The sequence below is a fragment of the Amphibalanus amphitrite genome, unplaced genomic scaffold, assembly GCF_019059575.1.
Source record: "Amphibalanus amphitrite isolate SeventyFive unplaced genomic scaffold, NRLGWU_Aamphi_draft 000206F_arrow, whole genome shotgun sequence".
NCBI classification, from domain to species: domain Eukaryota; kingdom Metazoa; phylum Arthropoda; class Thecostraca; order Balanomorpha; family Balanidae; genus Amphibalanus; species Amphibalanus amphitrite.
This window is the reverse complement of record NW_024881701.1, coordinates 26,038-40,881: the sequence shown is the minus strand read 5'-3', so window position 1 is coordinate 40,881 and position 14,844 is coordinate 26,038. Positions and strand designations below refer to the sequence as shown.

The 14,844-nt window shown below is 49.1% G+C and overlaps 1 protein-coding gene across 1 annotated transcript in view; it reads left to right on the top strand.

Moving 5' to 3' along the window:
• Positions 1-14,844, top strand: part of LOC122385030 (titin-like) — a 60,089-nt gene that overhangs the window by 19,306 nt on the left and 25,939 nt on the right. Inside the window, 16 exon segments of the mRNA XM_043372986.1 lie at positions 205-343; positions 802-945; positions 1,189-1,224; positions 2,117-2,259; positions 2,523-2,631; positions 2,924-3,067; positions 3,525-3,786; positions 4,010-4,146; positions 4,659-4,667; positions 5,221-5,469; positions 5,747-5,890; positions 6,199-6,319; positions 6,908-7,041; positions 7,195-7,338; positions 7,985-8,233; positions 8,513-8,656. Of these exon segments, the coding sequence (XP_043228921.1) occupies positions 205-343; positions 802-945; positions 1,189-1,224; positions 2,117-2,259; positions 2,523-2,631; positions 2,924-3,067; positions 3,525-3,786; positions 4,010-4,146; positions 4,659-4,667; positions 5,221-5,469; positions 5,747-5,890; positions 6,199-6,319; positions 6,908-7,041; positions 7,195-7,338; positions 7,985-8,233; positions 8,513-8,656 (2,308 nt within the window).

Sequence of the window (14,844 nt, the reverse complement as noted above, 5' to 3'; positions counted from 1 at the left end):
AAATGATGGGTGGCGGTATTGCAGAATTCGGGCTGAAATACAGCGTCTCATAAAGACAAGGTTTTAATTCAGCTAACGCGTAATTCAACTTGCTTGAGGATAATCGAGTCTGCATACGCCACTCCCTAGACCCAATGACGGTTTACGATTCATGACCTCGTTGACGTCAAACATGCACAACTTAATACTCAACTGCGTTCACAGGCACCCACCTTTACCAAGCCCCTGCGCAACATCGAGACGATGGAGGGAACGAACGTGCACCTCGAGTGCCGTCTACAGCCAGTGGGCGACAACAGCATGAGGGTAGAGTGGTTCGTCAACGACAAACCGCTCAAAGTCGGTACGTACCAAATACCAAAAGGGGTCAATCCCCTTACATTGGTTATATCCACACCATAAAACGACGATAGAGAAACGATATAGAGAATGCTTCGAGCGCAGTCCGCATAACAGTAACATAACAGTAACAGTAGTGCCGTAACAGTAAGGAGTGAGTCTGACTGAGGCTAAGTAGGATGAACCGCTCGGCTACCGACACTCGAATCGGGGAGTAGGAAGGAATTGAGGCTCTGTCGAATCGGTTGCCCAGTCTAAAATCCTCCAGATGGGGTAGGGGAAGGGAGCATAACTGAGTTAAAAATGCTCTTTTAATCAACCGTTTGGTCGAAAACCTGTGGCATTACTGTAAGTGGGTGAAATACTGGATTAGTTGTTCGTGGAACAGCAGCAACACAACTCAGTCGACCACAAATCAATCAACATTCGCAGATCATTTCTCACACTGAATCGTATCCGCAGGTCACCGCTTCCGTCCTGCTCACGACTTTGACTACGTGGCCCTGGACCTACTGAGTGTGTACGCCACCGACTCGGGAATGTACACGTGCCGGGCCACCAACCGGCTGGGACAGGCGGTCACCTCCGCGGCCGTCCGCGTCATCGGTGAGTGCAAGCATGACGTCACTGGTGTATTGTGACGTCAGAGGTGGAATTATGAGACAATCTCGAACCTGTGACCTAATAGATTTCCAGAAAATCGATATCTTGATTTTTGAAGGACCAACCTCAAAGTAGCAGCATAAAGAAAACGGTACCTAGGAGTTGACGAAATCATTCAATTTCATCCAGCTTCATTTTGATCATGTTGAGCCGAGAACTGAAGTGACCCATCGATTCCTCTCACAGCGCATCACGCCAAGACAAATCAAACAGCTGACGCTGGTAAACGGAATATCTGTAGATTGGAATAGCTGCAAATAGATAGAGCAATAGACTTGTAGTGGTCTACGATAGAGCTCATTAGAAGGGAGCTTGAGCAGGATAAGCTTAGACTTTTCGAATGCTTTAGATATCAGATGAAAGTAGTTCACTGCCAGTTGGCTCTTACCTTACATGAAGATAATTAGGTGGTTTGAAATTATACTGCGTCATACCATATTTTGAACAAGTAGTTACCTAAATATACTAGCGGCAAGCAGCACTGATAGTGAATTGGAAGAGCTATTTACGCAGCAAATAAAAATAGTGTATAGCAAGTAGCATTCCTAAGCTTGCTACATAGTCATCAGTGCTCGGAGCCTTGAAGTAGGTACACTCGGGGGCAGATTGATGTTCCACCACTCCCTACCCATCGGGCTCCCATGGCTCAGCACTGGCTGCAGCCAGTGGCAGAACTGGCAGCACTGGCACTGGCAGGCAGTGCTGAGCAGTGCTGAGGGCAGGCAACAATGGCAGCAGCCAGTGCTGAGCTATGGGAGCCCGATGGGTAGGGAGTGGTGGAACATCAATCTGCCCCCGAGTGTACCTATTGCTGAGCTATTTCGAGGTATCGGCATTTCGAGCAGCTAGAATGAGGCATATTATAATTTTGGCCTTCATCAGACTTCTTTTCCGTTTCAGAGACTGTTTTTCTCCCAACAACAATAAAAATTGCGACTATGATCGACAAAATATTAGGGATCCCTAGCAATGGCTGCGCGATGCATATCGAATAGGTAATTGCCGGCGCTATTTGAATATCCCGAAGATCTGCCTAACCCCACGCATGAACCCCACTCCATGCCATATCTCTATGCATGCCACGACGTTCATGCCCCTGCGTTTGTCCCCACAGCCAAGAACGACATGTACACGAACCACCCGTCCTCGCTGGAGCAGATCCAGTACATTGAGGACTCGAGCCGCTATCAGCGCAAGGAGTGGGCCGATGAGATGGTGCAGGTCAAACCCAAGTTCACCACACAGCTCAAACACCAGGTCAGTTGCATGCCGTTCGGAAATGCATTAGCATCATTCTGGACGGTGTGAAGTTAAGTCCAAGAGCATAGCTGAGATGAACAAGCAAGACCAGCGTTTTTTTTTTTTTAATTTGCTCGCATACCTACTCGCTCGCATCCAACAAGCTAAAGAGGTCACGAGTACATGTGTACGTACGTTTTTTTGGCAAATTGATCGCTGTTCTGCCTTTTTGCGACTGAGCAGTTGATTGACGTATTTTTGCTTTGTGACGCACGTTTCAGGAGAACCTGCGTGAGGGTCAGACGGCCCACTTTGAGGCCAAGCTGGAGCCGGTGGCAGACGCTAACCTGCACGTCGAGTGGCTCAGAGACGGAAAACCCATCACCGTCGGTAGGTGCCTTGTCCTGTGGTCAACTACCCGAGGTTCTTGTGAAACAGAAATAAAATTAGCAGAAGTAAACTTTTTACAAACAATCTTCGACAAGAAGTCTCAAAATTTGGGATTTAAAAAATGTAGACGCCATGAACAGCGGAATCATGATGGCTTGAGTTATAAATCACAATTCCACACGAGATAACCTGCGTTGCCACTGCCACGAGGCGCGGCGAATGATTCGAGCAATCATGCGCCCACCCGACCCACCGCCAACGACCACTGACCGTGACCCGCGCACCCCGTCAGGTCACCGTCACCGTCCGCTGCACGACTTTGGGTACGTGGCGCTGGACATTGTCGGCCTGATCGAGGAGGATAACGGCGTCTACACGTGTCGCGCCACCAACAACCAGGGCGTCGACGAGACATCGGCCATCCTGCGCTGCTCCAGTGAGTGCGAACGTAAAATTTAATAAACTGGCAAGCAAATACATTAGCACATGTATGTAATAAAGCAAATAAATTGACAGGGTGGATTGTCTTGCTGTGGAATTCAAGACTTACAGTTACTCAGGTCTCCGTGAGGTATTTTAAAAAGTGACGTGTTTACGTGATTGATAACGTCTGATCTGTGTCAGTATGGCACCTACTTGAATCAAAAACGTGCACTCGAGGACTAATTCTACCAAGCATTGGTTGCATTCGAGCTGATAAGAACTGACACGTCTCCCAAAAATTATCAAGAAACCCAAATGTATCTATAAAAATCCGATCAAGACATGTGTGTGCCTCTGACGTTCATACGATTTCTTTTTTTTATTGAAAACGACCGGGTAAAAATGAGTCACAATGCTACCATTACCACTACCAGCGCTCTGTCCCTCACCCGTGTCCGTCCGACCCTCAGGCAGCACCAAGGTGCTGACCAGCTCGCAGCACGAGTGCGGTCTGGAGCAGGTCCAGTACCTGGAGGACCGCTCCCGACTGACGCGCTCCGAGACACTGGACGAGGTCACCACGCAGGCCCCCGTGTTCACCACCTCTCTGAGCAGCGTGTCCATCAAGGAGGGCCAGCGGGCGCACTTTGAGTCGCGCCTGATCCCCGTCTCGGACCCGACCATGACCGTCCAGTGGTTCCACAACGGACGGCCCGTCAAGGCCGGATCACGGTACGTGAAACAGGGCGAGACATATAAGAGGTGCGCAGGTAATTGCTAGGAATGACGAACGATAGATAAAATACAATGGAGACTTCAGAAGGCTGCATTGTATCAAACATTGTGTGCGGGGAAGTCATCCGGCCGGGGAAGACTTCCGGCTAGCGGAAGTCATCGTATTTTGACCGCGGCATCCTCTTCGAATCGTTATCAACAAGACGAACGCTCCTTGCAGGTTCATGGAGACAAACAGCTTCGGTTTCGTGGCTCTGGACATCATGTACGCCTACCCCGAGGACCAGGGAACCTACACGTGCAAAGCCACCAACGCCCTGGGAGAGGCCGTCACGCAGGCCACCCTCACCTGTGCAAGTAAGCATTGTCACAGCTGATGCAGTGAACATCTAATAGACTCCAAGTCATGTGTGGCTGTGTGTTGGTCAGTAGTTGGTCCGCCACATTTGTCCGGCAGCTAGCAGCTGTGGTTGTATGTGAGTTGCGGTAACCTGTATGTTTAATGTTTATGTTACCCTTAAATAGAATCGTGTGCAGTCTTTCAATGAAGCCACTCCATGTATACTGTATGTAGTACATACATTGATACATGTATACTCGTATGTATGTATATCTGTTAAATAAGGAACACAATCGTGACACCACCTTCTCAAAACATCAACCAACTAATCCGAATATACCTACTATATGTGTTATAAATAGCTTATTTGTGCAAGTACTATTTCGTCTCATAAATGTGCATTGTCTCCCTCTTTACAATTACACCTAACACCATGTCAAAATCTGTAGTATTTGTAACCATAAATAAACATTCGGAAAACACTGTGCATTAACGCATCATTCTTACCGATTGTTTCTTATTTCTTCAGGTAAAACAGGTAAGGCCAACATTTCGCCAGGTTCGATTTGTGTTGACACGTAACACATTTTTTACGTCTATGCTGTTTGTCATTTCCATCTCTGACTCAACACCTTCCTTATCTATCTTCTATATGCGGCTCGCTAAACATTTCTGCGTGAACTAGTTCTGCCAGCAAACTTGTATGGAGCGACTTCTTACGAATGTTTTGTAAATAGTGTCATGACTACGTGTGCGCACTTCTAACTGAATTTTGCGTGTTGGTTGCGTGGACTATTTTATAAAACTATCCATAAGCCTTTTTATCGTTAGAATAGAACAAAAAAGTGCAAGACGATGGTTCCGAAAGACGAAAAAACTGATATGGAGACGTTGACTGACAAAGTCTTGCCAACAGGAAATCTAAATTCGCATGCTGTCAGCGGGAGTTACAAAGGTCCGTTTATCACCGTATTTTATCTTCGTTCGCTAATTTGTTTAGCCGCAACGTAAACGGGTTTCACCCCGCAGTGTTACCACCACATCTTCGTCAATGAAGACATCTCACCCCTCCCCCACCTCGCCTCCCTCAGCCAAGGGCGCCATCGACCAGGGTACACTGCACGAGCAGGCTCTGGACAAGCTCCGCTACCTGGAGCAGAAGGCGCGGCCGGCACACGATGCCGAGGAGAGCACCGCACAGGCACCAGTCTTCACCCAGCCCGTGCGCGATGTCCGGCTCGTCGAGGGCCAGCCGCTGCACTTCGAGGCGCGCCTCATCCCCGTCGGAGACGCCAACTTGCGCGTGGAGTGGTTCAAGAACGGCGTGCCGCTCCAGCAGGGTGAGAGGCGGCGGGCTCGGGCTAGCGATGAACTTCGTGATTTAGTTAGACCCATGAGCGTGATGAGGTGCTGTCGAATATTGCAATGTGTGCAAGGTTTGCAAAAAGTATGTCACGGCTCTGCTAAGGAAAACGATGTGTAGCATGAGGATACTTACGACGAGAGAAAAAACTCAGTACATAAAATACTAAGTTGCTGAAGGCCATCTGTCAATGATGCATTCTCCATCTCCATGCGATTTCACCACGTCACTAACGAATCACGACCCTCCGCCAGCTAACCGCATATCGACGCTGCACGACTTTGGTTTCGTGGCGCTGGACATGAAGTACACCCAGGAGGAGGACTCTGGCACCTACACGTGCCGTGCCACCAACGATCTCGGCCAGGCAGTAACCTCCGCCACCGCAGTCATCCAGTGTAAGTGCGAACGAATGGCGATAAAGAAGGAATGATGAAGGAAGAATGGAAATGAAAGTGTCTTGAAAGGGCACGGGGAAACGCTTACAACTCGAGAATGGTTGTAGTATCGGACGTGTTTCTTTGGATGAAAGCAGGGTGCTGTTGGAGTAGCTACCATGTCCACGGATCCGATATTCAGCAGTAGAGCGATAAATGTCTTGAAGCTATTTGTATATAAAATATCCCAGATTATAGACCGTAACCATTGTTAGTGCCGAGGTTCTTCCTGCTTGGTCGATGATGAAGTCGACGCGTTCTATCCACAGCCAAGGACTCGCTGCTGATGGAGACGCAGAACGCCAGCTCTCTGGAGAAGTTGCGTCAGCTGGAGGGACGGGCGTTCACCCGGACCGAGATTGAGGAGACTGTCGTCACTGAAAAACCACGGTAAGTACGGCACAGAACTTCCATCAGATCAACTTGCACAAGAACGAATGTCATGGTGTCAAAAATTCATCAAAGCGATGAGAAAAACACGATGAAGAACGTCCGTTCCATGCTTCTATCCTCAGGATACTGAAATCCTTCTCCTCCACACCGCCACCCCTCTCCGGGCTGGACAGGCAACTTTATCTCATGCGGGCTGCTCCCTTGGAGCGGCACCGCTGCTCCCGAGGGAGCGCACCCCGTAGCCGGGTGCAGTGAGTGCCTTGGGGCTGGGCGGCCTGTCCTCTGGACGGGCTCAGCCCCGGCGACTCACTAGGGTGCCTGCCCAGACCAATGTCTCCCCCTAATTCCTATCATTCTTCCGGCTCTGCAATGGTCTTGTCGACCGAAAGGGCCTAACCCAACAAAACAAACAAACAAACAAACACGATGAATTAACATGCAACAAGAGCCTATGTAAACTTTAGATTAAAGTTAAAAAGCGGATAATGAAAATGAGAAAATGTAACGATAAGCGTGGGACAACGGTAAGAGCAGGCCTCATCGTGTTCTTCCCCGTCACACACTTTTTCCCTTCTCTTCACGCAGGTTCGTGACCGAGCTGACGGGCCCCACCAGCCTGGTGGAGGGCCAGTCGGCACACATGGAGGCGCGCATCGAGCCCTACCCCGACCCCGACATGAAGGTCGAGTGGTTCCACAACGGAAAGGCGGTCGGCACCGGTGAGTCTCCGCTCACGATAAGTGCTTCTTCTTTCGCCTTGCCTATTGATTGATCTTCAGCAAATGTCGCGGCTGTTTCTCCTCTGTTCCTTCCGTGTTGGTGAGCTGACATACGTACGCATCTCCTCTCTCTCTCTCTCTCTCTCCTCTTAGGTCACCGGTTCCGCACCGTCAACGATTTCGGCTTCATCGCGCTGGACGTGCTCTCCGCGTACGCCGAGGATTCTGGCGAGTACACGGCCAAGATCACCAACCGGCTCGGCTCGGCCACCTCGACCATCAACATCAAAATACAAGGTCAGTGTAAAAGGAGAATTGGTGCTTCTCAGCTTCTGTCGAACGGTGCCAGAAGCGTTCGGGGTTTGCAAGAGAACTGCGACATGTTGATACGAATATGATATTAATGCGATCTGCTATTTACTATGAAGCGATATATTACGTAATGTTATAATCTCTTCTTGTTATGTTGTCCGAAACAAAAATCGTTTGATGCAAACTCGTATTTTGTTAGGCAGTCGAGCAACTAACGGCGTTTGATTGGGGTATATTTAGCTTACCGGCATGCGGTTTTCTTTCGTCAGCGTTAAAAATACTCAGACCAACATCAGCAACGCCTTTGGCCGCCCCCCACTGTTTGTGTTTTGAAATAGCGATAGTGACGCCATCCTGCTGAAATTGGCAACAGTGCGGTGGATGATGTTGCTTTGCTACACCGCCTGAGCTATTTTCGACTTTCGTTGTAAACTCGCGTCAGATTCTACATACCCTCGAAAATTCGTTGCTTCCAGCACACCAATTCCCTCAATGCGATACTCACATGACATCCGAGTGACTTATAATGATAAAATCGTCATCATCGATCTCTTCACAGCCATCATTTTCCTCTTCAACCATCGTGACACCGTTGCTCTAACTCTAACGCCTCCCTCCCTTCCTCCCACAGCGCGCGCCTCGCTGATCCAGGAGACGCAGCACCCGGCCGCGATGCAGAAGATCTCCTACTTAGAGTCGGACCGCCGACGGGAGGTGCACGAGGAGACCGCCTCCCTGGAGAAGCCCGTGTTCGGCCGGCCACTGCGGAACGCCGCCCTGGCCGAGGGTCAGAGCGCGCACCTGGAGGCCACGCTGACACCGGTCAACGACGCCACCATGAAGGTGGAATGGTTCTACAACGGACGGCCGATCCCGCAGGGTGAGTGACGGGGCAACACAGGGGAAACGACGGAGAACGATACGGAGAGGAGCTGGGCGATGGCCATGGAGTTTATTATTCCAATCATCTGAGGATTTTGTTTAGTATGGCATGTTAACTTTCATCAGATACGAAACAAAATTACCAGAGTCACGTATAAACTCATGAATGAAAGTCTTCGTCATGATGCATCCCAATAGCGACTCACTTGTTGAAAAAAAAAAATCCAACTGATTTTATATCAACTTTGCACTTCAACGACGCGTTCTTTGCCCACAGGTCACCGGTTCCGTACCACATACGACTTCGGCTACGTGGCGCTGGACATTCTATACACCTACCCGGAGGACTCCGGCACCTACATGTGCAAGGCCACCAACGCCGCCGGCGAGGCGGTCACCACGTGCCAAGTGACCGTTGAAGGTAAACCGGAGTCGCCGGTCGCGTGGAAGAGTGTGCGCACTACCGTAGACTCGATAGAGGGCCGCAGCAGTGCCGGTGTCGGCGGATTGACCGCTGTAGGGGATGGGTTGGGTGACGGGGCGGTGAACGGGGTAGTTGGGGCGCAGCGCGAGCGGGATGTTCGTAGTGACCAGATGACACAGGAGGTGACCAGAGATGTGACAGATACCACGACAGAGCAGCACTCCAGTAGCACCCTGACTAACGCTTACAGCTCCCGTAGTTCTAACCACCTACAGCAGCAACAGCAGCAACAGCATCGCCAGCACGCTAACGCTATCGCAGGTGTGTACTATCCCTTCTATAACGCTGAGTGTACGTATGTCGAGAGAGCTAAATTACCAGTGCCAGAGGAGAAGACAGTGCAGTCTTCTGAAACTAAAACCACAACTAAGTCAAGTACTTCAAAATCATCCACGATGAAGTCTAACTCCGACTTCTTTACAACAACCTGGGATGACGATCAGCCTTTCCCAGTGCCAGTTGCCTTTAACATGCGTGATCTTTCGCTAGAACAATTTAAAACGATGAACGAGTTCTTTTCTGGGTCCACCATCTCCAATCCTGACTATTTCGACAAAAAGGACACAAAACATCACGAGAGTGAGAGCAAATCGTGGAAAGAGGGTAACACAGAGTACCACAGAAGCATGACCAAAACAGAAATCACTTCCGTTACAACTTCAAAGAAGACGATTGTAACAGACATTCCGTCTGGAAGCACCACTTCGACGCAAAAGTCGCATGTTCAGGACACCAGAGAATCCAACCTGGCTTCAAGGGACAAGAAGAAAGACGATTCCATGGATCGTCAGTCCCGATCCAGCGTTCGACTGAGGGATACTGAAAGCCTCAGGACAAGAAGTCAAAGTCTCCAAAAGACCTCTAGCCAGGAGTTCACCGGGCGCTCGCACTCATTAGATGGAAGGATCATCCCTATCCAGATTGCAACAAGCTCGAATGAGAGAGTAGCTCAGGGTCCGAGTGCTTTCAAACCGGCCCCAAGGCCCACGTTTGACAACCAGTCCCGAATCAACCAAACGAGGGAGAGTAAATATATGAAGACGACTAAAACATATGGAGAGCAACAACAGCAGCCTACGAGCGTTTGGAAGCCTGTAGTGCCGCAGGTTCCAGACGTAATTACTAAAACTAAGGATGAAAAGTTCATAAGTTTCAGCGCAAAAGCCTTCGAAGAAACTAAGCCAGAGGTCAAACCATTACAGATAAGCAAACCTGTCACTGCCACAGAAGTGACAATCAAACGGGAAAGTACGGATGAACTTTCAAAAAATATCATCACAACCGTTTCAAAGGACAAGACTGAAAGTAGCAGCATTGAGCAACAGACGGGAGGAGCACCAGCATCTAAGCCTTACAAGAGGCTAAGATCGAGGTCTGTTGAACACATAATCTCCCCAGACGAAGCACCAATGATTCGTGAGCAGAGAAGACCCCGTTCAGCTCGAAGATCTGAGCCCTATGTAACGCCTCTGGTCAAGCCTCAAGCTGTTCCATCTATGCGGCCATTACGGAGGACGTCCCCCTCACCGGTAAGAACGGGTCCGAAGCCGTTCATTCCTCCCATGTACAGCGACGTGGTGGACGAAAGAGCCATCAAGACGTCAAAGACTGGTGAGTGGACGGCAAAAGAGATCCTAAAGCCGGTGGTGTTCAGACCATCACCAACAAAACCAGCCGAAGCGACGACCACGTCTATGGCCACAATCACCTCAGGGAGTTTCACGATGACCTCGAAGGTGGATAAAGAACAGAATACGTCACCGGCTGTTTGTCCCGAGGTCACGGCCGTCGAGAAACCACATGAACTGGCACATGCTCCCTGTGTTGACAAACCCAAAGAACATGGTACGATGGAGGAACGAAAGATCAGCTCACTGGAGACTAAGGAATCAACGACAATCACCACGACTAAGACACAGCCAGAGGCAGCTCCAGCAGCTCCCCGTCCAGTTTCTATCAAACCAGTGTGGACCGAGCCAGCGCAGACACCTAAAGCAGCTCAAACAGAGCAACAGAAACGCATGGAGCAGAAATTTATGAAGAAGGTCACTGAGAGGAAAGAGTCGAAGGAGCTGCCCATTGAGCCATCTCCGGAGCCTGTCCCGATATATGACGTCCCTCGCCCGCCTCGGCCTCCGTCGCCGAAAATTGCTGAACCCTCTCTCATCGACGATGTTCACACATCGCAGTACAGAACGTTCACCGAGGACACCGTAGTGACGAAGGAAACAGAGACAGTGGCTCCAGAGTCTGTCCCAGTCCAGCATGAATGCATCCCATTGCCTGCTGATGTAGATAATCGACAACAGTTCTATTCAAAGCAGATTTGTGAATCAAGCACCGTCACAACGACCACGCAACAGGATATTCCCTCTCCACCCGCTCAGCTGTCCACGGCTCTTTGGCACGAGCCTGTGATGGCCGCTAAAGCGCCTCAAATTGAACAGCAGAAACGCATGGAAGAAAAATTCATGAAAAAAGTTGTTGACCACCAAGAGTCGAAAGAAATGAATGTCGAATCAGTCGAGGTCCCAGATGCTGTACTGGCACCCGTTGCGAAGCCACAAATGGAGACCACGGATGCGCAAAAAGAGCAGCTCACTCAAAATGTAAGCCGATCCACTACATATATGACAACAAAACATGAAACGTTTTCAACTCCAGAGCCGATCCCAGAGGCACCCGTCTGGCATGCGCCGATACAAGAACCAAAGGTGGTCCAAACAGAGCAACAGAAACGAATGGAAGAAAAATTCATTAAAAAAGTGATCGAACATCAAGAGCCAAAAGATGTGCATGACCAGCCAAACGATGCACCGGCGATTCCTCAGTATATTCCTGTTATGAAGCCACAAGAGGAGACAACAGATGAACAGAGATTTATATCACAAGAGACAAGTGTGTCTAACACAGTTACAAGCGAAGAGGAGACAACCCCAGCTCCCGCCTCAGTTCCCGCACCACCCGTGTGGCATGAACCGATTCAGTTGCCGAAAGCAGCCCAGACTGAACAACAGAAACGAGTGGAGGAAAAGTTTATAAAGAAAGTTACCGAGCGGAAAGAGTCGAAGGAGTTGCCTATCGCTCCAAAAGTGGAACCCGAATCAATGGCATCAGAAATACAGACTGTCGACCATACAAAACAGGAATCAGAGCGAGTGACAACTGATCATCAGATCACTTCCATGACGAAGGTCCATCAGGTTCAAACATCAACTTCTACTGCACAGCATACAGACACACGTGAGCAGCCGCCTGCACCAAGTATACCCGTGTGGCACGAGCCAGCACGACCCCAAGAGGTGGGACAAACTGAAACACATTTCAAGGAAACCAAGGAATCCGCTCACTCATTACCGACTCCAATTTACGACGTACCTCGTATGACCGAAAGAGCCGGCCAAAAGCCTCTGGAAAACACGAAACCTAAGCCATTCCAAGCGCCTATAGTAGACGAACAGAGTGGTTCCTTTTACGAGACACACATGACCCAAACTGTTACTACGAAAACTGATCAAGAGATCCCAACAGTTCGAGCACCCGAATTTCAGCCTGTTTGGCGAGAGCCAGTGCATACGCCGAAGGCAGGACAAAGTGAACAGCAAAAACGAATGGAAGAAAAGTTTATGAAGAAAGTCACTGAGAAAAAGGAGACACTTGATCAACGGGAAGAGCCAGTGCCTGTCCCCATCCATGAATTTCCACAACAGGCAGAACCTCCGCTATCGCAACCATCAGAGTACCACGAACTGAAGGAACATCACAGTTCACACTTCGAGAAGAGCACGACATCCACGCAAGAAGCGGAAACGCCAGTAGCTGAGGCTGTACCAACCACACCTGTGTGGCATGAACCTGAACCTCAGTTCCAACAAACGGGAAAACAAAAACTAATGGAGGAAAAATTCACAAAGGTCATTGAGATGCAGGAAACAAAAGATCAAGAAAAGAAAGAAGCGCCTGTGCAAGCGCCGGTGACTGTTCCTATATACGACACTCCTAGTTCAATAAGACGACCAACATCTCCAGTTGTGAAGCCCACCCCATACACAGCAGTTGACCAATGGCAGCCAGAGCCATTGACCGAGAGGCAGAGTTTCCACTCGAAAGAATTTCATGAAACAAAGACAACTAGTTCGGTGCGAGACATAGCTCCTTCAATGCCGCATTTTGTTCCACAATGGCAGGAGCCAGAACAAGCCCCAACGATTTCACAGTCTGAGCAACAAAAGCGAATGGAAGAAAAGTTTCTAAAGAAAGTGATTGAAAACAAGGAGTCAAAAGTAACTCCAGAAGAAACCAGTGCTGGACCCGTCACAAAGCCTTGCGCGACTTCAGCTGACGAAACTGATCGGATGCATTCGTATAAACAGGAGTTGTATACGAGCAACACGTCTGATATTGCTCAAGAAGCAGTAAAACCTGTCTCAATACCAACCGAACCAATCAAACCCATTTGGCAAGAGCCCGTACAGACACCAAAGGCTTCTCAGTCTGAACATCAAAGAAAAATGGAAGAAAGGTTTGTGAAGAAGCTGACTCAAAATCAGGAATCAAGGGAGATATCAGACAAACCAGAACCTGTGCCTTCTTTGAACCTGCAACCAGAGATGACACAAATGGGTCCAGTAATATGCACAAAGGAGGTGCGTGAGTTTAAGACCAGTACCTTCACCAAGATTGAGCAAACAACACGACCTTTATCAGAACCAAAAGAGCCAATTGAAGTGCCTCGGAATGAACCGGTACTCTTGCCGACGGTACCCCAAACAGAAGAAAGCTTTGTTCAAGAAAAGCTCATGAAGCAGGAAAGCGAAGTAACAAAACCTGAAACCAAAGTTTTTCACCCTGTAAAGCCGAGACCAACACCAGCTGAAATAGTGAAGAGTGAAAATCTTTTTTCCAAGCAAACGGAAAAGAAAGAATTCGTTGAGACGAGCGAGCATCGGGAACGACAAGCAGCTCCTGCACCGATCCCTCCGAAACAGGTGTGGCGTGAACCCGAGCAGACACCTAAGGCAGCTCAAACAGAGCAGCAAAGACGCATGGAGGAGAAATTCATTAAGAAAATTACAGAGCGCAAGGAACTGACAGACGCACCTGATACTTGTCAGGTCTCAGCACCTGATTCGCTTCGTCCCATCGTTCCGCCTGCAAGTCATCGTGAGACAGTTGTCGACAGCTTCAATGAAGAAATAGCAAAGCACATTACAGAGAAAACCACTGTAGAAATCTCAGACACGACGGAACAAATACATCCACCGCCACCTGACAAGAACAATGCGTATACACCAGATTTTCTAAAAACATCTGACAGTGCTACAACAAAGCAGCCTACAACCTTTTCTCCCAAGGTACAGCCGATTTGGATCGAGCCCGTGGAAACGCCTATAGCAACTCAGACAGCACAACAAAAGCGCATGGAAGAGAAGTTTATAAAGAAAGTTACCGAACGTAAGGAAGAAAAAGACGTGCAGGACGCAGGCAACGAACAGCCCATCCACCTGACTGAATTTCCTCCTTTGGCAGAAACTCTCCCACAGCCTAAGGCAACCACGGAATCACACGTATCGCAGTTTCAGTCGTGGCATGAAACGAACCGGACTTTTGAAACCATCCAGCCACCAAGTTTGCAGGACCACATGCCATTACCTCAACCAACACACCTGCCGCCAAGACCAGTCACAACGGCCGCTAAAGGGAAAAAGCCAGCGAGCCTGCGTGAACGTGAAAGAAAGACATCCTTTCACGATACTAGCATGTCTGATTTCTCAGATTCAGAAACAACGATCAAAATCAAGGAGATTGAAAGCAAACCGTTACAAATGGACACCTATGAGTCATACACAAACGCATTTTTCATCGGTCCTAAAATTCAGGAGCCACCGATATATCACAAAATACATATCGAAGGACAGGAAGAGAAGAAAAAGGAGAACATTTACGAGACGGTGATTCCCTTCCCAGCGCCATTCAAGCCTATTTCGGAATCCCAGCCAGCCCCATCGATAACGGAGAAAACAAAAGCCTCGAGTGTTCTAGAAAGTGTCCTGAAACACGTTACCGCGCCAACAGCTACACCGGCAGCTGCAGTCGATGACGCGCCACAGGAGTTTCCTCCCAGT